The following is a 23,920-nucleotide window of genomic DNA, read 5'->3' as shown; positions in this document are numbered from 1 at the left end:
ATGCCAGCCTAGGCTACATAAGTTAGTTTAAGGCCAGGCTGAACTACATAGTGAGACCCCGACTCAAACAACAGCAACAACAAGAACCTAAAAAGATAAATAGGCATAGAAATTCTGTCTCCTTGAAGTAGTGCATGCTTGTAATCCCAGCACTTGGGAGCTGAGGCAGGAGAATTCTGTTTTGGTTTATTGAGACAAGATCTGGCTATGTAGTTCAGCTGACCTTGACTCAAGGTCAAGCCTTTCAAGTGCTGAGATTTTCAAATGCATGTCACCATGTCCAACTAAGAACTGTTTTAGCCAGACTGAGCAATTTAGCATGACTGTCTCAAAAATAAAAAGGAGGATGAGGATATAGTGATAAAGCATTTGTTTAGCATGAGGGCCTGTGGTCAATCCATCCCACCACTACCACAGAAAGAAAGAAGAAAAGAGGGAAGGCGGGAGGAAGGAAGAAAAAAAGGAAGAAAAGAAAGTAAAAGAATATCCTTAAAAAGAATCTTGGGGCTGGGATTTAGCTCAGTGGCATAAGCACCTGCCTTGCAAGCGGGCGGTCATGAGTTTGATCCCTGGTACCGATTAAAAAAAAAAAAAATCTTCAGTCCAGATTGCTTTACTTGAAAATTTACTACACACGTAACACCACCAATTCTTTCATAAAATATTAAAGAACACCTCCTAACTATAAGGCCAATATTTTTGCACCAGAAGCAGTCAAAGACAGTATTTTAAAAATGGAATATTTAAAACTGGTTAACTGTTATAAAGTTACATGGAAGAATTCTAACAAAAAATGTTACCAAATCATACCGAGCAAGCAATATATGAGAAAAATTATGCATAGCACAGCCAAGTGAGACTTATTCCAAATATACAAGATTGATTCAATGATCAAAATAACAAGAATAATCTACCATATGTGCAGTGTAAAAAAGGAAAATCATAAACGCAAAAAGCATTCAACAGAATGTAGCACTCATTCATGAGAAAATGCTCCTTAAACTACAAATAGAGCAACAGCTCACTCAACACCCACAAGAAACCCATGCCAGCCAGGCTGGGTGGGGAGGAGCATTGCACAGAGGTGGGGTCATCTGAGCCCATGGGGCAGTTAGGAGCAGAATAAGACCTCAGTTCGTCCAGGCCCAGAACTGAAATAAAGCGAGAAGGGCTTTCTCACCACTGTTACCCAGTGAGGTCCTGGGAGTTATTTCAGAAACACGGATGCCAAAGACTGAAGAATCGGGAAGGGATGGGTGACAGGAAATAATATGTAGAATTGAATAGAAGCACACACAAATGAAAGAGTGTAAGGTTGGAAAAACTGAATAAGTTCTAAAGATTGTGCCAATTTCAGTTGTCAGGTTCGATGTTTGCTCCAGTTTCACAGGTTGGAGGTGGGGGAGATGAGGTGATGGGTATACAAGACCTCCCTCTGACATGCCTTTGCAACTTCCTGAGAATTTCTTATATTTCTCTAAACAAAAAGTTTCAAGCCTCCTAACTTCTCGAATTTGGTATCGCGTTCTTCTCTCCACCTTAAAAAAAAATTAGGTTACCAGTTTGTCTATATAGTGTTATTTTCAATAATATATTTCTCCACCTCCTTTTTAGACAAATGGTCTCCCTGTTATGAGTACTGTCGTCTGCTCTTTTGGTCTATTTTTCACTTGATAAGGATCATTTTGTATCAGTCATAAAAAGAATCTTTTCATGCTTTATTTTTTCAGAACAAGACATTATACTGATACACTTGGGTTGTCTGTGGTGCTGGAATTGAACTCAGGCCCAAGGGGGTTTATTAACCTTTTTTTTTGGTACCTGGGATCAAACTCATGACCTTTTACTTGCCAGGCAGGTGCTTACACTGCTGAGCTAAATCCTGGCCCCCAGCCCTGTTTTTCATTATATTCTGAATCAGACTCTTTACTGAATTTCACAGCCTGGCCTCAAACTTGGAGTCTTCCTGCCCGAGGCTCCCAAATAGTGGGAACTGTGGGCACTTTGTGTCACTTTGCACAATTATATTGATATATCCGTTTTCTGTTAACAAACTTCGAAGAACTGTTCGGAACCAGTTTGGGTCCCAGAGTGCTAGGATTATAGGAATGTTTTAGTGCTTTGCCTTTCGAGATAAGTTTTTTGGTACTGGAAATGGGAACTCAGGACCTTGTGCTTGCTGGCAGGTGCTGTATACCACTAAGTTATATCCCTGGCCCCTACCTTTTGAGATAATTATGTGGTATACAACCTTCCATGTTTGCCATTGGGTGAAACATGTCTTTAAAATGAATTTCTGGAAGTTGGATTGCTGGATTGAAGTTTTTCTGTAATGCAGTTTTCAGAGCCACTATCTCACCAGACTGCGCTGTCATTGGGGCCAGTTCACCAGTGTTGCCAGTAAGTTTACAACCCTACCTCAGCTCCGCCCAGTACTTACTTTCAAGTTTTAGAACATTTGATAATATGTTTGATTACAAAGAGCTTTGTTTTATTTTATTTTGCAACAAAGTCCCAGAGTCCTGGGATTATAGGTATGTACCATCAGTGGCTAAAGATAGCATTTCAGGCCCTGCCCAGCACTGCAGTGTCGAGGACTACTTTACTTGCTCTTTGTTTTGGTGCTGTGTTTGAGGTGGGGCAAAAATTTTGTTTGGGCTGGGCTGGTTTGAGAGGAGTCGTGCAGCCATCTACAACTACTACATGATAGACATAAAGGACACAAACACGGGGTCCCATATCCAGAAGATAAACACAGAGCTGCTGAGACATTGTTTGTACCTGAGGAGCCCAGGGAAAGGGAAATTTCTACCCCCAGATCAGTTTTTGGGAGGGAAGGCTGTGCATACTCTAGACTGTGTCTTACTGAGCTTTTTTGGAATGTGTTACCCAAGTGAAAAAAGAAAAAAAAAAAAAAGGCAATTTAACATAATTTTAATTTTCTTTTCTGTGATACTCAAGATTAGGCATCTTTTTCATATTTTCCTATAAACTATCTCCATATTCTTTTGTTCATTTTTTTTCTTGTGAGAGTCACTGGTTTGTAGGAATAATTTATACTGTAAGCTCTTTATAATGAATCTAAAAATTTTTTCTGTTTAGCGTTCGCCTTTTTCTTTTTTTAGCTACATGTAACTTTTTTGCCTCTAGATTTTGAACCTTTTGTCCCTTCCTAGCTAATTCCAAATGCCATGGTGCTTTAGTCCTTTCAGGCATAGCCTTGTTGAAGTCCGCAGCAGCCCCTCTGCCGGGAGCATGTAGTGCTGCCTTGCTGCAAATCTGGGTCACTGCTAGAACTGGAGCAGACTAACCTCACATCCTCCATGAGATGGTGCTTTACAGGACAGGAAGTAAGGGGAGGACTGTGGATGCTATTCTGGCTACTACCCCATCTCTCCACAACCTTTATTCTAAGAGACAGACTCCAGTTAAAGAGGTTTTTGTCCCTGCGTGCGCTGGTTGGGTGACAGTACCTCTTCACTGGTCTCAGGGGAAGGGAATCCAAACTTTAAGTGCCATTTCCTTCCTCTGATCATTTGTACAAACCTGCTTAGATTTATTCTCCACAGGGACAGTTCCCTGAGTCTTTGGAATCTAAAAGGGGCCTCTGTTACAGTGAGCACTTAGGAGTCTTGTCCGTCCTGCAGCAGCTCAAACCTGTGCAGTTGTTTTCGGAATGAAGTGGGAGTTAGTGCTCCATGTGCTATGCCTAGCTTTTTCAAAACAGATGTAAAAAATATTTGCTCTGAATAATTCCCAGTTTCCACCTCCTCAGGAATAGCCAGGCCAGAAGAAGGAAAGGAGGCTGTGAGTGTGACCGGAAATGACATCTCTACCCCACCCAACAAGGAACTCCCACCGAGCCCAGAGAAGAGAACCAAGGTAGGTGCCACAATGCTGATTATCTCCTCCTCCTGTAATTTACTTTACCTCCTGCTACTATTGCTTGAATCATGAATGTGTTTTCTTTTTTCTGAGCCAGTCTAAGTCTTTCCACAAGTGTGGATGTGCTTAGAAAATATGTTGATGGGGGTGAGCAAGGTCTTGCTATATAGCTGAGGCAGACCTTGGGCTCACTGTGTGGCCCAGACTGGCCTCAGACTCATTGCAGTCCTCCTGCCTTAGCCTTCTGAGCGTTGAGATTACAGGTGCTTGTGCTGCCACACTCAGCAGAAAATATCTTGGCATTCTCATTTTACCATAGCAGCCTACCTCAAACTGTATTTGTTTATTTGTTTTTGATGCCAGGGATCGAACTCATGATCTAACACTTGCCAGGCAAGCACTTTTTGTTGCCATTGAGCTAAATCTCTGGCCCCTTAACCCAAACTTTAAATGTTCTGCTCTTGATCCTTTTATCTTATATATCTATTATAAAAAATCCTGTTGAGTTTGTTTTTGCTTCCATTACAAAAAGAACAGTTGGAATACTCTGAAGTAGATGTTTATGAAAAGGGAATACAGAGTTTTAAGGTGGCCTGTAGCTTTAGACGCTTCCTTTTTTTTTCCTTTCCTTTTCCAGGCACTTTCTTTCTTTTTTTTTTTTTTTTGTCTTTTTCCTTTTTATCGGTACCGGGGATCGAACTCACAACTGCCTGCTTGTAAGGCAGGCGCTTATGCAGCTGAGCTAAATCCCCAGCTCCTCCAGACACTTTCTTATACCTTATACGTTATACTTCTTTGGAGGGGTGGGATTGAACTAATGACCTCATTTTTGCCAGGCAGGCACTGTACTACTGAGCTATATCCCTGTTTTTTTTTTTTTTTTTTTTTTGAGGCAAGGTCTTGTTATGTAGTTGAGGCTGGCCTTAAACTGACTATGTAGCCCAGGCCTGCCTCGAATTATCCTCAAACAGTCCTCCTGCCGCAGCCTTTCAAGTGCTGGGATTACAGTTGTGCACCACTATAACGAGCTACTTTCTTGTACTTTTTTTGAAGTTCAAATGCTACATGTCACGGTATAGTGACGTTGCCACATCAGGATGCAGGTAGTAGAGTTCAGTGTGGTGGTGGTATATGCCTATAGTCCCAGTTTTCTGGGAGTCTGAGACAGAGGATCACAAATTCAAACCCAGCCTGGACAACTTAACAGCTCAGCAAGACTCTGTCTCAAAAAAATAAAAAGGGCTGGAGATATAGCCTTGGATTTATTCTCCAGTGTTACAAATGAGTGACTAATGAACAGACAACCTCAGTACCATGGCATGTGCCTGTGATCCCAGTTAGCAGGAAGCTGAGGTAGAAAGACTGTAAATGCAAGGCCCGCCTTAGCCACATAGCTTGACTTAGGCTAAAAACAACAACAACAATAAAAACATCAACAAAGAAAAGATACCAGTAATAATGGCTTAATCACCTGCTAATAATTTCTTTGTGAAAGTATTTTACAACTTCCAAAAGTTAACTAGTAATATAAAGCTATTACTGATGTTAAATATTCAAGTGCCAAACTGCTGGGATTTGTGACACTGTCATTAACAAATTTCAAAGGGCTGGTGATGTACCTCAGTGGTAGAGTGTGTGATTATTATGTGTGAAGCCCTAGATTCAACCCCCAGCACCAAAAAGAGAAAAAACCTCCTCACTCTCTTTCTCTCTGTTCTGGTACTGTTTTCCTGCTTTCTGAGCTCAGAAGAAAGAAATGCTAATTTTTAGTTGCATCATCCTCCTTGTTTATAATTTTACTTTGAATTGTGCAATTTATGCTTTTTTATTTGTTTTTATTCTTGTCTGTGTGTTTGCTGTTGGTCTTTAAAAAATAAAAATATAAAAATATAAAAAAAACAACAATCGACCTAAAGCCTTTGGCCACCACTCAACCTGCAAAGACTTCAGCATCGAAAGCCAAAACACAGCTCACTCCTGTCCCTAAGCAGCCAGCTCCTACCACCTCTGGTGGGTCGAATAAAAAACCCATGAGTCTTGCTTCAGGCTTAGTACCAGCTGCCCCACCCAAACGCCCTGCTGCTGCCACTGCCAGGACTTCCACCTTTCCTTCAAGAGACACCAAGCCAAAGGTAAGTGCTCCCCGAGTCCCATGCCAGGGAACAGTTTCCCCTCTGTGAACCAGATGAGCCCTTCTTGCTGCCAGAGAAGGCTCAAGCTTACAGAATTGAGGACAAGGTAGGGTGCTTGTAGAATCAGTTTGGGTGTCCGTGGAGATAGCCTGGCCCTTTGAAACCCTTGTATTCTCTCTACCTTTTCTTGCCCCAGTTATAAGCAGTATTTCTTCTACTGCTGCCTTTTTCTGCGTTGTTCCTGACTCTGCCTATTTATGGACCTGTTAATCTTTTTCCCTGGATCAATATACTAATCAGATACTCCTTGTATATGTAATTCCCACATCAGATTTGATTGTTTGCCATTGTCTAATCCTGAGGAGGGGGATTTTTTGCATTATGTTAGTGATATCCTGGCCCTTCCAGCTGATCTCCATGTGTTCAAGCATCATGTGACAAGTTCCTTTGTATTTGCCATTAGGCCACTTCTCACTGGGCTGCTTCTGATGTTCTACAGCTTCCCAGGTCATCCTCACTTTCTGTGTCTTCCAGAAACTGATGTTTTTTTTGGTTTTGTTTTATTTTGTTTTTTGTCTTTTTGAGATAGGATCTCGCTATGCAGTTCAGGCTGGCCTTGAGCTCACTTTGTAATCCAGGCTGGTCTTGAACTTGGCAATAATCCTCCTGCCCCGGCTTCCCCAGTGCTGGGATTACAGGCATGCACTACCACACCCAGCTGCAGAAACTGATCATATTGTGAGCCACATTCACCTTACAGAGTTGTCCAGGGGCAGAGGCTGGGTGGAGGCGGAGCTGCCTCACTGCCTGCTCCTTCTGCTGGAGCAGGGCTGCAGGCCACTGCAGTGGGCCACAGTGGGCAAGTCTCTCCCACGTGAATGGGCCCACCAGCTAATTCACTCTGCTAAAGGAAAGTGGCGCAACCTAGGGATCGTAGGCTAGGTTGAAACCGTGGGCAAGAAACTGAGAAATGTTTTCATAGAGAAGGAATGATAAAATCTTAGAATGCTTTTGTCTGATCCTCATTTACCAAGTGGACTACTTCTCTGGATTTTTAGAAGTAATTTGTTTGAATGGGAGGGCATAGGACAGGTCGTCCTGTGACCCATTCAGCATTGGCTCCTGGGGACAAGGGAGGAGAGGTATCCAGTGAGATTTCAGTAATGAGACATACTCTCAGTTTCTCTGTATACATTAACTCCTTTAATTCTGATACACACAGTAGTATCTCCTTTAATTTATGATACACACAGTAGTATCTTCACATTGCAGTTGAAGGACGTTAAGCTCAGTAATGTCTCCTTCCTAAAGTTTGTGAACAAGCGGCAAAGCCAGTGCTTAAAGCTTGGGGATCTACAACTTTGTTTTAGTATGGCTTTTTTAGGTAGCATTTCAACCTGGCCTTGTTTTTTACATTAAAGACAGGTAGAAACTTTTCTGAGAAACTGATGGTAACAAAAGTCTAATAAAGTAAATTTTGCCTGTTATTTTGGTAAGTAGATGTATAGAAAAAAACAGGGAGAAGAACCATTTCTGAAAAATAAGTAGATCTCTGGCAGAGGAGAAAAATATAAACTGAGAAATAGCAAAATAACTTCAGTTATACAGGGTAGGCTGGCCCTGCAGCTTGCTGAGGCCAAGAGCCTGATGTCTGAAGGATTTTATATCCTTAAGAAATATCTACCTCAGGTGACATTTTTGCTTTGCTGTTTTATTTTGTTTTGTGACAGGATCTCATTGTATAGTTCAGTTGGCCTTGAACTCACTATGTAGCCCAGTCTGGCCTCAAACGCACTGGGATCTTCCTACCTAAAGTCTCCTAAAGTAGCTTTTACTAACTTATTAATACTCTTACTAGTGAATTACTAAGATCACATTAGATTTTTTTGATTCATAGTCATATTAAATGTTTGAGGAATATCTTAGAGAGCATCTGGCTTTGTTCTCAGATTTTCAAGTGATCAGCAAAGGCACTGCTCTGCATAAAGTCCTGTGTGGTAGCACAGACAATTCTTGATTCCAGTCTTAAAGTTCTTCACCCTGTACTCAGGTCTCCATTTGTGGAAATGGGCATTACTCTGCTTTGGCAGTTAGGCTTGGTTTGATAAGATCCCAGCCTGTCATTCATTCTTCCATTCCTTCAATTCTTTCATTGAGACAGGGTCTTGCTGCGCAGTTCAGGTTGGGTTTGAACTCACTATGTAAAGCCCAGGCTGGCTGCAAACTCAAGGCGACCCTCCTGAGTGTTGGGATTACAGGCATGTACCACCACACTCGGCATTGCCTGTAACTTCTGAGCACCGCCCTAGCACGCTCCATTTAAACACGGTCCTTGTCTCCATCAGTGCCCTGCCCTCGAGTGGCACTTCTCTTGGAGTAAGAAACCTGGATGCCCTCTGTCTGTGATTTGGCTTCCTGTTTCAAGTGACGTGCATGTTTATCAAAATAGTATCTTCATCTGATAGCTGTAGCTGCTAGGCCAGATTGATGCTTTTCCTTCCTAATTCTAACCCTCACCCTACGTTGCGTATTATCACAGCTGGTCCTTAGTAAGGTTCTATTCTGATCTCCTTTATGCACATGAGGAAAGTAAGCCCAGAGGGGCTCAGTGCTTTCCCCAAGTGTGGACTGCAAATGGGAGGTCAGATGAGGGCTTCTGACAGACAGAATGTGGTAGGGTAGCCCTGCCACATGCAGCGTGGTGCCATCTTGTTACATGCCCTCCGGTGCATGTCAGCCATAAGAGTGGTGGCAGTGGCTGAGTGTCACTGTCGTTTGGGTTCTGCTGACACACGGCTTTCGTCTTGTCAGGTCACACTGCAGTCTTATGCTTACAGTAGCTTCCAAGGCAGATGTGTGATGTACCTTCCAGGGCTCTTCGTTCACCCATCGTTGAGCTAGTCTGGCTTCATTTCCTTCTCTCAGACCACAGTGCACCCTCTAAGGCTGGTTTCTTGATTCGTCTAGAGGATCTGATTTGAGAGCTGTATACACTGTCAGTAACTGCCACACCCCCAGGGCCTCAGTCTCCCATGTAGGTTCGATCTTCAGTGGTGTGTCTTAGAGCTGTTGCTCACCTGCCACACTGATCCCTCCCATTTTCCTGCATCCAGCACATTACAGAGGCGAAGGTTCCTGAGAAGCAGGCCCTACCATCCAAGCACGCCTCAGCCCTGGCTTTCCGCTCGGGGCCCAAGAGCATCTCAACTGCTCCGAAGGTTGCATCAGCTGCTGCTCCTGCTTCCACAGGGCCAAGCAGTAGAAGTCCTCCAGTGTCAGCGCCCAAAAGGCCTGCTGGTGAGTATTACCTGTCCCTCTGTCCTTTGAGGACCACCAGAGAGCAGGCTGTCTTGGGTATTTACCAGCCCTGATCTCCATGTGAGCTTAGAAGCCCATGCATATTCAGAAACAGTAAAGAGGAATCTTGTGAAATCCCAGGTAAAATTTATTGTTCATATCCCTAGTATTCCTACAGTTCCCAGTGTATTGTGACCATATGTTTAAGTGATACTAAGAAATAACCCAGGCTGGTGATGCATACTTATAAAACTCTGGGAAGCTGAGGCAGGAGGATCAAAAGTTCAAGCCCAGCCTGGGCCACTTAGACTCTTAGCAATTTAGACCCTATCTCAAAACAAAGAGTATGCCAGGCATGATAGCATATGCTTATAATACCTGTAAGCTGAGGCAGGGGGATTGCCACAAGTTTGAAGACAGCTTGAATTACACGCTAAGACCCTCTTTCAACAAAACAAACAAACCAAAACAAAAGACAAACGGTGTGTGTAGCTCAGTGTGAAGGCCCTGGCTTCAATCCCAGTACTACTAAAAAGGGAAATTCAGTAAAACACAGTGAGGCTGGGAATATATAGTGAGTTCAGGGCTAGCCTGAACTGCAAAGCAACACCCTGTTTAAAAAAATTCCCAGAAAAACAAAATAAAAGGGCAGTTCAGGATTCAGTGGAACTCAGTGGTACTTGCCTGGCGTGGATAAGATCATGGGTTCAATCCCCACCACTGCAAGAAAAGGAGAAGAGAAGAAAAGAAAAAGTAGGAAATTCCCCTTCATCAGTACATTTTGATCACCTGCGTTAAGGCTATGGGAAAGACACTGTCAGGACCACAGGGAATAGGGAGACTTCAGGGCTATGCCGCATAGTCCAGCTCAGAGCAGACATCCATTGATTGTTGAATGGACAATGAATCTTGGTATTGGATGCACCCTTTAGGTTTTTAATGCTGTCTCCTGTTTTTGTGTTACATTCTTTATTTTAGTCCTTGTTTTTCGGACATAATAAATATATTGATCACATCTCCATCCTTTGGTTTGTTTGTTGAATGTGGTATTATTATGTTTGTGCAGCTCTTAAGACGGAGGGCAGACCCGCAGACACTAAGAAGATGACGGTGAAGTCCGCACCAGGTAATGCCCAGCCTGCTGCAGAAGCCCAGCTTATATCCACTCTGCTTTCAGGCTCCTTTTCCTCTTCTGCTCTTAACCCCTGCTACCTGTCTTACTGTCTTACAGCTGACTTGAGTCGCACCAAGGGTACCCCTACCAGCTCTGGGAGGAAAGCCACCACTCCTACAGGAGCAGCTCCTCTGGCCACAGTGGCCCCCACTCGAGTCAAGCCCACCCCACTTTCCCGGCCCTCTGTGTCTCCTTCCGTGGACAAGAAGCCCACTGCAGCCAAGCCCAGCTCTTCTGTCCCCAAGCTGAGCCGCCCAGCCACTGCAGCCCCTGCCCCTGATCTGAAGAACATCCGCTCCAAAGTTGGCTCCACAGAGAATATCAAGCACCAGCCCGGAGGGGGCCGGGTGAGTCAAGGCTTCCATCCTGGGCACACCACCTTGCTTCTCTACTGCCTCCTCCACTGCAAAAGGCTGCCAGCTGCAGCACGTAGCCTTGGGGACCTCAGCTTGGCTCTCTAGTGGCAGAGAAGGGGTGGGATGGACTCCATGCTTGCTTTTCCCATCTTGGGGACTCCTTTCTGTACCTGGGGGTTTAGGTTGACATCTTTGTGTGGAGGCCTCAGACTTCAAGAATGCTGGATTCTTAGCTTACACAGTGAGTGTCAGGGTAGGTAGAGGTTGGAGCCCAGCACAGTTCTGCAGCTCTAGCTGGGAGGCACTATCTGGAAAGGGCTTCAGGCTTCCTCTGTGGCCAGGCCAAGCTGTGTTGCTGTTCGCCCCATTCCCCTTGTCTCTGTTCTTAGGCTTTCGTGATGTCAGAGTTAAAGTCTTGAGTAACTTGGTCTGGTGGTTGAATTCTGTTTTAATACATCGGAAATGTGTGACACTCATGCCACCTGCATGGCTCCCTGTGGCCATGGCAACTCATATGAGGCACATAGCAGCACTTTAGAGTGGGGCACTGCTGCCTGGAAATGCTAAGCTCATGCACACTGGTGAGGTCTCCCTGGCCTTGTTCACAGCCTTGCCGCAAATAATGTCCCAGCTGCTTGTATGTGGCTCGAGACTTGGTTGTGAGGCTCTTTTTCCCATACTCCTGTGCTCAGGGTCTCTGGCTTGGTCTGTCCTAGGAAAGGGGTGCTTTTTTCTACAGCCTAGGAAAACCTGCTTCTGCCTCGTGGCTTGGCCTGGATTTGAGTTCTTTACGGCCTTCTTTCATTCTTGGCATTTAGGCTCTTTCATCCCCTTGGTTTGAAATTTGCCCTCCCTTTATCTCCATCCAGGCCAAAATAGAGAAAAAAACAGAGGCGGCACCCACAGCTCGAAAGCCTGAACCTAATGCAGTCACTAAAACAGCTGGTCCTATTGCAAGCACACAGAAATCGCCTGCTGGGAAAGTGAGTTTTATTTAGACTCACTCTGGGAGGTAAAAAGATGGTAACATTTTTCTTCTAGCCCGATCCACTTTCTAAAGCACAACAGAATTTTACTTTTTCACTGTCTTTAACTAGCTTCCACTTAATCTTCGCTGTTTCCTACTCTGCCTGACACCTCACCCATCAGGAAAGTTTTGCATTAACCCTGAGAGCACAGAGTTGGAAACTTATTAGCTGTTTTTTATTTGGGTGTAGAGGAGTGCTAGGGATCAAACCAAAGGATGCTGTATCAAATCAGGTACACCCCAAACCCTTTTTTAAATTTTTATTTTGAAACTGAGTGTGGTATTGCACACCTGTAATCTCAGCACTTGGGGAGCTGAGGCAGAAAGATTGTAACAAGTTTGAGGCCAACCTGGACAACTTAGCAATTTAGTGAGACCCTATCTCAATAAAATAAATATAAAAAAAGAGCTGGGGGTGCAACTTGGAGCATGGGTTTAGTCATTCATACATAGAAGGAACCAAGAACTTTGTCCCCTCCTTTTCTGACAATGAGCTAAAATCCAGCTGGCACACAGGCGGACCTATGACAGCCCAGTTACTGCTCAGAAGATAGGGCCCACCTGAGTCTCTGAGGCCCCTCTTAAAACTGCTGCCTGCCACAAAGCTTTGTTTGTCCTGGTTGCCACGTCGTCTTTAGCTGCAGACTTGGGTGCTCAGCCTGAGAGGTCTCTCAGCCAGGAATTCGGCAGAGGCGAATGGAAGAAACCCTAGGCCCCTGTACCACAGGCACAGCCCGGCCCTAGGGTCCAGGTGGGGAAGTCGCAGCCAGTGGAACCCACATGGTAGCTTCTGGTCCCTTTGAGAGGCCTGTGGGTCATGGTTCAGACAGAACTCATTCCTCATCACTGAAGTCGGGAGGAAGGCAGGCAGCAAGGCATGTTGGAGTTTTTCAGGGCGGATTTCTGTATCCCATGAGGAGCTCTGCAGCCTAGAGGCTGCAGCATTTGTGAGGCATAAAGGAAGGAAGGAAGCTGGCAGCTGTTGCTTCCCAGGAACGACTCTGGTCCAGGCCTCAAGAGCCAGCGCCATGTGATTGTACTAAGAGTTGCAGATCTGCCTACAACTGTTCTCACTGCACATAAAACCCATAGGATGCTGGGGCTGGGGATTTAGCTCAGTGGCTTAAGCGCCTTCCTGGCAAGCACTGGGTCATGAGTTCAATTCCCGGCACCAAAGGAAAAAAAAAAAAAAAAAGAAAACTCATAGGATGCAACATTAGGCATCTAGAGGGTTCTAGAAGGAAGGGGTATTGGACCTTGAAATCAAAATTAAGTTCTACCTTGGCAGGTAACATGTGCCTATAATCCTGACTACTTAGGCGGCTGAGGCAGGAGGATAGATCACAAGTCTAAGCCCAGCCTGGCAGTTTATCAGGACTCTATTTAAAAGCCAAAAAAAACAGAGGGGGTGTTTGGTTGGGGTTTTGCTATGCATAAAGCTCAGTGCAGGTCACTGGGTTCAGTCCTCAGTCCCACAAAAATAAAATATGTAGGTTGGGTATGATGATAAAGCCTATAATCCCAGCACTCTGGAGGCTGAGGCAGAAGGACTGCTGTCAGTTTGAGGCCAGCCTTGGCTGTATAATGAGACTCTGTCCCATAAAGCAAAAAGAATTACAGCTCTATCTGTTGCTGTCTTCTTCCTTGAGCCTTGAGACAGATGGGCTAGGTATAGGGTTGGCCATGGGGCCTGTGTTCCCCCTGCTGACCAGCATCTGTATCCGTTTGTGGTTTCCTATGTGCATCACCTCTTCCTTTCCGCCAGCATAAGCTTCTCAGAGCAGTGTGGCTGCACCAGCTCCAGGCCCCTGACTGAGAGTGTTGGAGCAGGTACAAAGATCAGCTCTCCCTCACAAAGCCCAGGAGCCTGTGCCTGGCTTGTGCGTGGTCAGGCAAGGCAGTTGAGTGGGTCCAGGACAGCTGCCATCCGAACCTTGTGCGGCACAGCCCTCGAGGCCCCTGCTGTTATGTCGCTTGTTCATGTGTTTCTTCCCTTGCTTGCTCCTTCCAAGTCCTTTTCCTGTGCTTTCCCACACCTGTTCTGTCACAGGTAGGGATGGAGGGCACATCCCCTCCGGCTGTTACTTTGGTCCTGTGCAGACTCCTGGCCTGCCCCGTGTCACTTCTAACCAGCCATCTCCCTTTGTCTTGTTTTTTTCTGTTCTCTAACATTCCAGGTCCAGATAGTCTCCAAAAAAGTGAGCTACAGCCATATTCAGTCCAAGTGTGGTTCCAAGGACAATATTAAGCATGTCCCTGGAGGTGGGAATGTAAGTATACACGCTGGCATCTGAGACGCAGACTCCTGTGGGGGCCTGCCAGGCAGGGTGGTCTCGTGTGGGCAGGACCCTGGCGGCCAGGCTACAGCTATGGGCAGGAGGCAGAACAGCTAATGGAGGGGTGATTGGGATGCTGGGGGTGGAGGACTCGGTGTACTTGGAGCCCTGAGGCCACGCCAGTGACACTCACATGATTTCTCTGCCATGGGCAGTTGCCTGGCAGAGCACCACAGGCCTGCCATCCTCCTGGGCCAGCCCCTCCTCCCATGGCCGCTAGCTCTCCCCACCTCTATCCTTGAGTCCTGGCCTTTGTAAAGTCAGAATTAGTCAGATTTTCTTCCTCCCCGCTCCTAGGCTTTCCCCTTTATACTGATCACTGCTCCTCTTCTCTTCCCTTTTCTTTCTTTCCCTACTGTCTTTTCCCTTTGTACTCAATTTTCCCCTCATTTCTCCTGTTTCAGTCCTTTGATTGCACATACTGCAACCCCAGCATTCTGAGAGGCTGAGACCAGAGGATCTCAACTTTGAGCCCAGCCTCTGCAGCTTAGCCAGACCCTGTCTTAACACCCTGTGCATTCCTTGAGACAGTGCCCACCTGGGCTCTGCAGAGCTGCACCAGAGCTGTGTTGTGGGCCACAGCGAGCCTTAGCCCGTGCTGCTTCTCTTCAGCCTCAGCAAGAGAGAACATCCCGTGTGTGTTTCCCTGCCTTCCTGTCTCAACAGGTTGGCACCCCATCCCACCCTCATTTAGTTGTCTCACCCAGTGCCCGTGTTTCCAGGGCTCAGTGCTCTGCCCAGTCTCGCCGCATCCGTAGCCACACTGAGAGACTTTGGTCTCCGTGGGAGCCTGGCCCCCATGTGCCTGTGGGGACTCTCAATCTCCTCTTAGGTTCTTGGCCCTAAGGAGACAGAAAGCAGTTGGCTCCCTGGAGTGTGCAACACAGGCTGCTTTACGTGCAGCATGCTGGGTGCGCAGGAGCTCTGAAGATGGCCAGTCGCCCTATGCAATCTTTCCATGCTCCTTACACCTGGCTGCCTGCGGGATGCTCCTCAGTGCGCGTATACTGTTTAGGGCTCGTGCAAGACAGCACTGGGAAGCCCCTTTGAGCAGTGTTTGCAGGCAGCTGCTTGGGGTGAGGTGTGCCTCCATCCCCACAACCCTAGAACACCACTGCCACTGACAGCACTGCCGTGCACACCAAATGCTGCTGCGCACGCACGTACACGCACAATTCTGCCCGTGTGGGTTACAAGCTGGTGTCAACAGCACCCCAGTTGCACACAGACACAACCTGATGAGAGGCAGGGCTGCAGGGAGGGACAGATTCATTTGTCCAAAGTAGTAGCGTCAGGGACAGGGCCAGATTACAATGCTGCCAGTGCCCCTTTTCAGCAGAGGTTGGTCATGAGCATGCGCAGTAGCCGTGCAAGGATTTACAAAAGCAGAGTGCCTGGTGGTTGCTGCACACCAAGAAGGCGTCCCTTGAAGAACTCATGCAACTTTGCTGGCTGCAGGCAGCACTGGGGAATGGGTATTTGGGGCAGCTATAAAGGGCGTGCAGCACATGGCTCCCAGAAGATGGAGCGCAGGACTCACACCCAGGGCTTGAGATAACTGAAGAGGAGAAAGTGTTTTCATTGCCCCTCACAGGAGGGAGACCCGTGGCCCAGAGGAGGGGTCCTTGTTAGGGGAATGAGCTCAGGCTCTTGAGAAAATTTTATTATAGAAATTTAAAAGATGTGTAAAAGGAAAATCTACTCACATGAATTGGTCCGTGTCTCATACAGCCCCGTTTTCTGTCTGTAAGGCTAGTGTTTATCACTGCCTCCTCCTCCTTGATGTATGCGCCAAGGTATGTTAGTGACAGTCTCTTTAAATCCTAATGTTCTTCTCCACAAGTGCTCCTCTGTATTTTTCTCCCCTCAGCACTTGGGGTTGAACCCAGGACCTTTGTACTGCATACCCAGTTGTATGCTTTTGTGTTGAGACAGTTTTGCTATGCAGTTTGGGCTGGCCTTAAACTCAGCATCAATCCTTTGGCTCAGCCTCCCGAGTGCTGGCATTACAGGCATGTGCCACCACACCCGGTTCCTTTTCTATTTCTTTTTTTTTTTTTTTTTTTTTTTTTTTTTTTTTTTTTTTTGTCTTTCTCATTTTTATCGGTACGGGGGATCGAACTCACGACTGCCTGCTTGCAAGGTAGGCGCTTATGCCGCTGAGTTAAATCCCCAGCCCCTCCTTTTCTATTTCTTATTTTGCTGCAAAGTCTCATTAGTTTGGGGCTGGGGATTTAGCTCAGTGGCATAAGAGCCTGCCTTGCAAACGCGTGGTCGTGAGTTTGATCCCTGGTACCAGTGTAAAAAAAAAGTCTCATCATTTTTCCCAGGCTGGGCTCAAACTTGTGAACCTCTTGCCTCAGGCTCCCAGAGTGCAGGGAGGACAGACTGCGCTCACACCTGGTTTTTGGTGCATCAACCTGCCTTTTGATTAGCGGGCTGTCCTCGAATCTGGGTTCTGCTGGTTACATCGCATGCTGTTTATTTGTCTCATCACTCCTTAGACTCTGCGTCTTCATGTAGATATGTGTACCTGTGTGGATACGTGCATTCCCACTGCTGTGTGTTGCTGGGGCGGGAGCATGCTGAGCTGCACCCAGCCTTTATGTTTCATTTTGAGACAGTTTCATGTTCAATTGCTCAGAGAGGCCTCTAACCTGGAATCCTGCTCCTACTTGGCCTGAGTAGCTTCCACGCCTGTTAAAATTAGCTTTTTGCATTTCCCCCTCAATTTTGGCAAGGCCTCGTCCTGTGGTTGTTACACTCTTGTGATTTTGTCAGTACCTTGGTCTGTGGGCTCAGGTGCACCGAGATGTGAGTCTCCCAATATTGCTTCCACCATTGGCTGGATTACATCTGTTAAAACTTTCCTTTACCAGCTGTCCCAGCAAAACGGCGTCTTGCTGTGTAGTAAAGGCTGGGCTCAAACACCTAATGCTCCCACATCACATCCCAGGTAACTCTGGCATTACAAGCCACTACACACCTCAGCCAGGACCAGTGATTCATAGATGGGGTTACAGGCTTGTGTCGCTGCATCTGGGTCCTGGAGGGTGAGGCAGAAGATAAACAAATGGAGGCTCTGAGTGTAGACCACCATCTTGGGGTGTGTGGCCCTGTGGGCAGCCGGGAGACGCTGCTGCAGTAGCGGCTGTCAGGCCAGAAGCCGATGCTCTTCCCCAGTGCTTTAAGGTGTGCCATCAGGCCTGCTCACTAGAGGCCTGCTAGGGGCCCTGCAGGAAGGGCATTTTGGACAGACTGTTAGCTGCCTTAAAGGCAGGACTAAGCTTAGGGACACCCAGATCACTCTCTAACCCAGAGCCTAGCTGTGTGACTCACTGGGGAGTTTTATATTTTCTAGGGACAGGGACTCACTGTTCAGCCTGGCCTTAAACTTGTGATGGGTTTCATGCCTTGGACTCTGGAATGCTGAGATTACAAAGTTGTACATCACTGTGCCCGACGGGATTAAATAAGCTTGGAAGGCAGTCAGGGCAATCACCTTTAGTCTGGTTTTGTTCTTGCAATACCGAGGATTGAACATAGGGCTTTGTAGTGCTACATCCTCGGTCTTTTTTTCTTTTTTTTTTTTTTCCTTTAAGCAGTGGTAAAATTTATTTGAAAAAGAGAGAGAGAGAAACTGGCTCTGCAAAGCAAGCTTAGCTCAAGTAAAAGAGGAAAACACAAAATACGAGTGCAGCCTGGAAGAAGCAGGGTGGGCTATTGCGAGGCAAGCACACCCTGGGCTCACACAACACTGCCCTGGAGAGCAGGAGAGGGAGGCACAGGCAGGTCAGTCATCACTTACAGCTCTGATCCCAGCACTTGGGAGGCTGAGGCAGGAGGATCCCAAATTTAAGTCTCACCAGAACAGTTTAGTGAAAGTATCTGTCTTGGTTACTTTTTTCTTGTTGCTGAGCAAAAACCTGACACCAGAAATGAGGAAGGAGAGATTTAGTTAGCTCACTGTGGAGGTTTCAGTCCATAATCAGCTGGCTCCAAGGCAGGGTGGCGTGGCACTGTCACAGCGCTTCAAGGCAGCAGGCAGAGCAAGGGAACAAGCCTCTTCTCCCTTACATTGTACACAGGCCACCCCATGCAGGGCACATGTAACACTCACAAAATCTCTGTGGCCTCCTATTGCACAGGATGAGGACATATACACAGTAAAGATAGTGGTCCCTGCTGAGTCTCTCAGTTAAACTTCTAAAATGCTCAAGCTGACAGAGTGTAGTGTCTGAAAATGCAAAGGGCTGAGGGTGTCTCCATGGTATAGTGCCTCTAAGAGCACTCCTCCATAGATTGCCCTGCTTTTGGGTTTGAACCACAAAAAGAACAATAATAGTAATAGCCAAAGGCACTGAAGTATAGCACTTTTCTCTTAGAAGTTAGGAGGTTTGAGTTTTGGTAAGAATGTGCAGTGCTGGGAGGTTGTGAGACGGTCTGAGCCGCCCTGGTGATTATCATTGGCAGCACTGCAGGAAAGCAAGTTGGCATCAGGAACCTGAGAGCAGTGATGGCGCATGCCTATGACCCCAGCGTTTAGGGAGGCCGAGGCAGGAGAGTTACTGACTGGAGGCCCTCCTGAGCAGCGCACCCAAACCCTATCATGAATACAACTCAGAAGCCCTGGGAAAAACAGTCCCAGGCCTTGACCAGACATCTCGCCCAAGAAAGAATCAGTCATAAAGATCATTTTGCTGTGTTTGTAGAAATGGAAAATGGACCAGGGATTTAGCTCAGCAGTTCAAGTGCTTGCCTGATTAGTGTGAGGTTGTGAGTTCCAGGACACAAAACAAACAAACAAACATAAAGAAAAGAAAACCAAAAAACAACCTCCATGGTTAACATTGGGACCCGTTGATACGGAATATGATGGTTCTGCGTCCTTCCTTTGCGTTTCCATCCTTCATGGGAAACTGCTGACTGCCTGCGTCAGTGAGAGTGGGAAATTACATTCGCCCCTGCTGTCAGGAGGAGGGCTCATGCGTGTGCTGCGTGGTTGGCATGCTGGCTTCTGGGAAGTGGAGGCAGGAGAGTTACAACTGAAGCCTAGCCTGGACAACTTTGTGACTTAATGAGACTGTCTCAAAATTTAAAAATGAATGGGGTGGGGATGTAGCTACTGAGTTCAACCCCAGTACCACCTCCACCACTCTGTCATGCCTCCCAAAAAAATGAAAGGAAGGAGACAGGCGAAAATACTACTCCAAGTGATTTCTCTGGACAAGAGTCGATGAGGGGGATTTTGAGTTGGAGCAGCAGGGACATTTCAGGGAAACTGTGCTGTTGGGCTGGATGCAGGGCGGATGGGACCAGGATGCAGGACAAGAACTGTGCGAAGTCTCTGGCCCTGCCCACAACTGTGGGGAGGTGAGGAACAGCACCGGACAGACCTGGGTACATTTTACCCACTGGGTAACGACCCTGGCCTTGACCAGACCATGGTAGGAGCTTAAAAAGGATGAGAGGAAGCTGTGTGAGGAGAAGGTGGCACAGAGGAGGCTTGGATGTCTCCTCCCCTTCCCCTCTGTCCAAGCCACCTTGAGCTTTCTGTTCCTCTGCAGGTCCAGATCCAGAGCCAGAAGGTAGACATCTCCAAGGTCTCCTCCAAGTGTGGTTCCAAGGCAAACATCAAGCACAAGCCCGGTGAGTGGGACTTGCGCACAGGTGGCGCCCTCCCTGTGGGCGTAGTGTGTCCCCTGTGCCTCCACCCCTGCAGCCTGTTTGCTTTTCTTTGTAGTACTGGGATTGAGCCCAGGGCTTCCTGCTGAGCTGTATCCCCACTCCCTCATTTTAACACTGGAGACGGGGTCTTGCAAGTTGCCCAGCTATGCTTGAACGTGTAGTCCTGTTGCCTCAGCCTCCTAGAGGGCTGGGATCCCAGGCCGCCTCATTTGGGCCTCCCCCATTCCTGGCGTGGACCCACAGTGCCCGTGTGGGCTCCCTCTAGGCTTCTGGCATTGCATGCACAGGGCTCATTCCCCTGGTACCCTCTGTGACCAACTCCTCCCTGGTCTCCAGGTGGAGGAGATGTCAAGATTGAGAGCCAGAAGCTGAACTTCAAGGAGAAGGCCCAGGCCAAGGTGGGATCCCTGGATAATGTGGGTCACCTGCCTGCAGGAGGCACCGTGAAGGTAGTGAGCCAGTTGCGGGGGTGGGGGTTGTAAGGTAGGGAGGTGTGGGACAGGGCATTGGGATCAAGGACCTGGCAGGTCTCTCAGTAAGCATGCCTGCCAGAGAATTAGTGTGGGACAGAGAGAGTTTACTCCACAGCATTGGTTGGCACCGCCCCTCAGTCTCCAAGAACCATTCCTTCACCCCACTGTCACTGTCTCCCATTTTCGCCATCTGCAGCTGGCGGGTGAGGCAGGAGAGGGGGAGCCCTGGCAGCCGCCCTGCTAGGTGGGCTGTGCAGAGGCTCTTTGTCTTGGTGCCAACTGGGCTTCCTCTCTCCCTCTCCCCACTGGCCTCCAGCCTCCACCCTCCACAGTGCTATGAGACCCTCTCTGTGCCAAGGTGCTGTCTGTCCTTCATTCCGTGTCATGGCATCTGGGGACCATGGGCAGTGTCCTCATGGGCTGTCTAGTGTGAGGCTATTGCAGCTGCTCTGGTGGACTAGCAGGAGACAGGAACTGCCACTCACCCCATGTTGGCTGTCCCGGCCTCTCCAGGTGCCCATCTGCATGGCATCTGCCCGCCTCTATCACGCTGCCTTTGGCTCAGTTTCTGCCAGACCCGCTGGGCATCCAGACCAGGAGGCATCAGCCTCTGACCCCAGGCCTTGTGGGGCTGGTTAATTGGCCAGCCTGAGCTCACACTTGAATCCTCCTGCCTCAGCCTCCCAGACTGCTGGGATGATAGGCATGTACCACCATGTTCAAGTTGTGTCTTTTTTCTTTCTTTATTCTTTTTGGTATTATTTTTCTACCTGTTTATTCTCTCTGTGCTTAAAGCCCAAGGAGGAGCCTCCCCCTTGCACTCCCTCCCCTCTGCCCTCCCCACGTGGAGCCTGGTTTGTCCCTGCTCCTCCATGCTTGTTCGGAAGCTTCAGGTCCTCCCCGCTCTGCTTCCTGCACACCTTCTTCCAGCAGCCTTTCCCCTGGGCCCAGAGTAGGCAGTGTCAGTGGGGTGCGATCACCCAAGTGGACCAGGTTCCGAGGACCTTGCCGAGCATATGCTGCCCCGAGGTGGCTCCTGCCTGTCACTGCCTGGCACACTGTGGCTGGGACAGTCTGTCCCATGGGTGCCGAGGGAGGACCAGCACTGGGAGGCAGAAGGAAGGGTGGTGGGCGGGGACTGCGTGTGACACCACTGCCATCACCATCCCACTCCCTCCTCACTGACCCCCGCCGTCTCCATGTTTCATTGTAGACTGAGGGCGGTGGCAGCGAGGCCCCTCCGTGTCCAGGGCCCCCCATTGGGGAGGAGCCCGCCGCCTCTGAGGCTGCGCCTGATGCGGGCGCCCCCGCTCCAGCTGGTGGCCTCAGTGGCCTCATCACCCTGTCTGGGGGTGGTGACCAAAGGGAGGCCCAGACCTTGGACAGCCAGATCCAGGAGACAAGTAAGTGGCCGGGCTCGGCCTGAGGGCCAGCCAGGGGCCCCGCCACTGGCCAGAAATTGAACTCCTTTGTTTTTTACTAGAGTGTGGCCTGAATTTTAACAAAGTTACCTTTTATTTTCCAGGCATCTAATGATGACATTCTGGTCTCGTCTTCCGTCTCCCCTTTTTCCCTCCTCTTGTCTTCCCCATTTCCCCTCCCGCCCCTCCTCTCGTGTCCCTGCAGATTGAGACCTACAGGCTGACCTTCCGGGCAAACGCCAGGGCCCGCACCGACCATGGGGCCGACATTGTCTCCCGGGCCCCTCACTTCCCTGGCTCCCGAGCCCTTGGCCCCCTCTCCCGGGCTGCCCACTAGACCTGTGAGTGCCCACTCGGGTGCCAGGCAGCTCTGCTAGGCCCCACCCGTAGCACCAGGCAGCAGCTGGCCTGGCCCCTTCCTGCTTTGCTCCTGTCCTGATGCTGGCCACTGCCCTGCTGTGGGTTAGGCAGGGGAGTCGGGGGGACCTTGTGGGATTTAGGAGGGAGGAACTGGATTCCTACTCCGTTGTTTGGTTTTTTGGACCAAACCTGAAAGAAACTGACACACCCTCCCTCCTCCCTGGCCAACCTGGAGGGATGAGCGGGGCAAGTTCTGGGCAGTGACCCTGCGCCGGCTGCTTCCCTAGAGCCTCCTAAGCCTCCACTTTTCCCTATGTCCCCACGATGGTGCCCTCCTGCTCCCCCGCATTAGTTAGGGGCCATGCTGCACGCTGCTGCTCACCGAACCTGCCTAGCTGCCTTCTCACCCTCCTTTCTCGTTCCTTAACCTGTAGCCAGTGGAGCAGCTGTGGAGGTCCAAGCCATGTCTAAGTGAGGGTCTCAGTAGGTGCAAAGGGAGTGGAGAGGGAGAAGCCAGGCCTCCACCAGGAGGATGAGGGTGTTGGTGCTGCCCTGCTTGGGGTGGCATGGGACTCTGGACGCTGGGGGCAGAGACGTGAGGCGCAGCCTGGGGATGGGCCGATGGCATGGGCTGGTTGTCTTGGCGTTTCTTCATGTGTATGCTGCTTCCTTTTCTAACAAGAGGCTGGGTTTGGCATCCGTCTGTCAATTCCCTGGGATTTGGTGATCACCATTTGATGTGAGGGCAGTGCTGGAGAAGCAGGAGAGGACTGTGGGGTCAGTATCCTGCAGCCTGACCTGCTACCCAGGGACACCCAAGGTCTCCCCCAGGGGACCTTGAGATGTCCACTGTCATATGGACAGTGGGGAATCAGGTCTGGAAATTGGAAAACAAAGCATGAGACCAGGGCCACCCACTCCCTTCTGGCCTAGTGGAAAGGCCAGCTGCAAGGAGATCCCGGGGATCGTATGGACACAAAGAATCTTATTGCACTTGTATTTTTTGTATTAAAAGTTTGCATGGTTTCTAATAAAGGATTAAAACGTTAAGTTTGTACTGCAGTGGCCTGGGAGCTTGAGGGCTTCACAGGGGCATTTCCTGCTGTGCAGACTTGCCTCAGAGGTGGAGGTGGCGGCGGCCTGGACATCACTCTGTCCCTCCTCAGAACCTTCCCCGGGTCCCTGGTGTCCACGTCAAGGGTGGGTGGCCATGTGTCTGAAGTGCTTGTCCCCTGGGGAGGCACCTTCTGGACAGTGAGCTGGCCTGGCGTGTTCATCCTGTGTGCCCTGTCAGCAGCGACAGGGCACCGGGCCCCAGCAGGGAAAAGGAAGCAAGGAACGTGAGAAGGCGACACACTGGCCCTGAAGGCCCCAGCCCCTCCCTAGGGTTGATCCTCTGAAGGCCACTGCTGCAGGTGCTGACAGGCTCCGAGTCCTTGTCCACTGTTTGGGGAAAAACCAAGAGGTGATACAGCTTTCCAGGCCAGGCCACGAGTCTTCCACAAAAGGCTGTCCTGCAAGCCAGAGGACCTGCAAATGCCACTCTGACAGATGGCATCAGTCCCTGTGTGACGTGCTACTTTGCAGCCATCAGGGCTGGGACATCTCTGTACATCCCAGCTTGCCGTGTTTCAGCCACTCCTGTGTCTGTGATTCTGTTGTACTGATTTTAAGAGTAAATAAAGCTGCCTGATATTCCACACCAGGCCCTGTGTAGCCTCTGTCAACCCCCTGCTCCCCAGGGGCCCAACATGCATCTTGCACACTGGTC

At 48.7% G+C, this 23,920-nt stretch overlaps 1 protein-coding gene across 16 annotated transcripts in view; it reads left to right on the top strand.

The window, feature by feature from the left end:
• The window catches only part of Map4 (microtubule associated protein 4), a 158,372-nt gene extending 134,523 nt beyond the window's left edge, over positions 1-23,849 (top strand). For 3 of the 16 annotated variants that reach the window (XM_063261097.1, XM_063261089.1, XM_023560248.2), the window contains 11 exons: positions 3,776-3,882; positions 5,802-6,017; positions 9,131-9,314; positions 10,381-10,440; positions 10,546-10,835; positions 11,714-11,827; positions 14,049-14,141; positions 19,775-19,856; positions 20,232-20,344; positions 21,582-21,771; positions 21,894-23,849. In XM_063261097.1, the coding sequence (XP_063117167.1) occupies positions 3,776-3,882; positions 5,802-6,017; positions 9,131-9,314; positions 10,381-10,440; positions 10,546-10,835; positions 11,714-11,827; positions 14,049-14,141; positions 19,775-19,856; positions 20,232-20,344; positions 21,582-21,771; positions 21,894-21,901 (1,457 nt within the window). In that variant the 3' untranslated portion in view covers positions 21,902-23,849. The remainder of the gene's footprint in view (positions 1-3,775; positions 3,883-5,801; positions 6,018-9,130; positions 9,315-10,380; positions 10,441-10,545; positions 10,836-11,713; positions 11,828-14,048; positions 14,142-19,774; positions 19,857-20,231; positions 20,345-21,581; positions 21,772-21,893) is intronic. The other 13 variants (XM_063261100.1, XM_063261096.1, XM_063261103.1 and 10 more) reach the window with 7 other exon arrangements.
• Positions 23,850-23,920: the final 71 nt, after the last annotated feature.

Source organism: Cavia porcellus, unplaced genomic scaffold, assembly GCF_034190915.1.
Source record: "Cavia porcellus strain 051 isolate PalLab524CR breed Dunkin Hartley unplaced genomic scaffold, mCavPor4.1 scaffold_14, whole genome shotgun sequence".
Lineage (NCBI taxonomy): Eukaryota > Metazoa > Chordata > Mammalia > Rodentia > Caviidae > Cavia > Cavia porcellus.
This window is presented reverse-complemented; position numbering and strand designations above follow the sequence as displayed.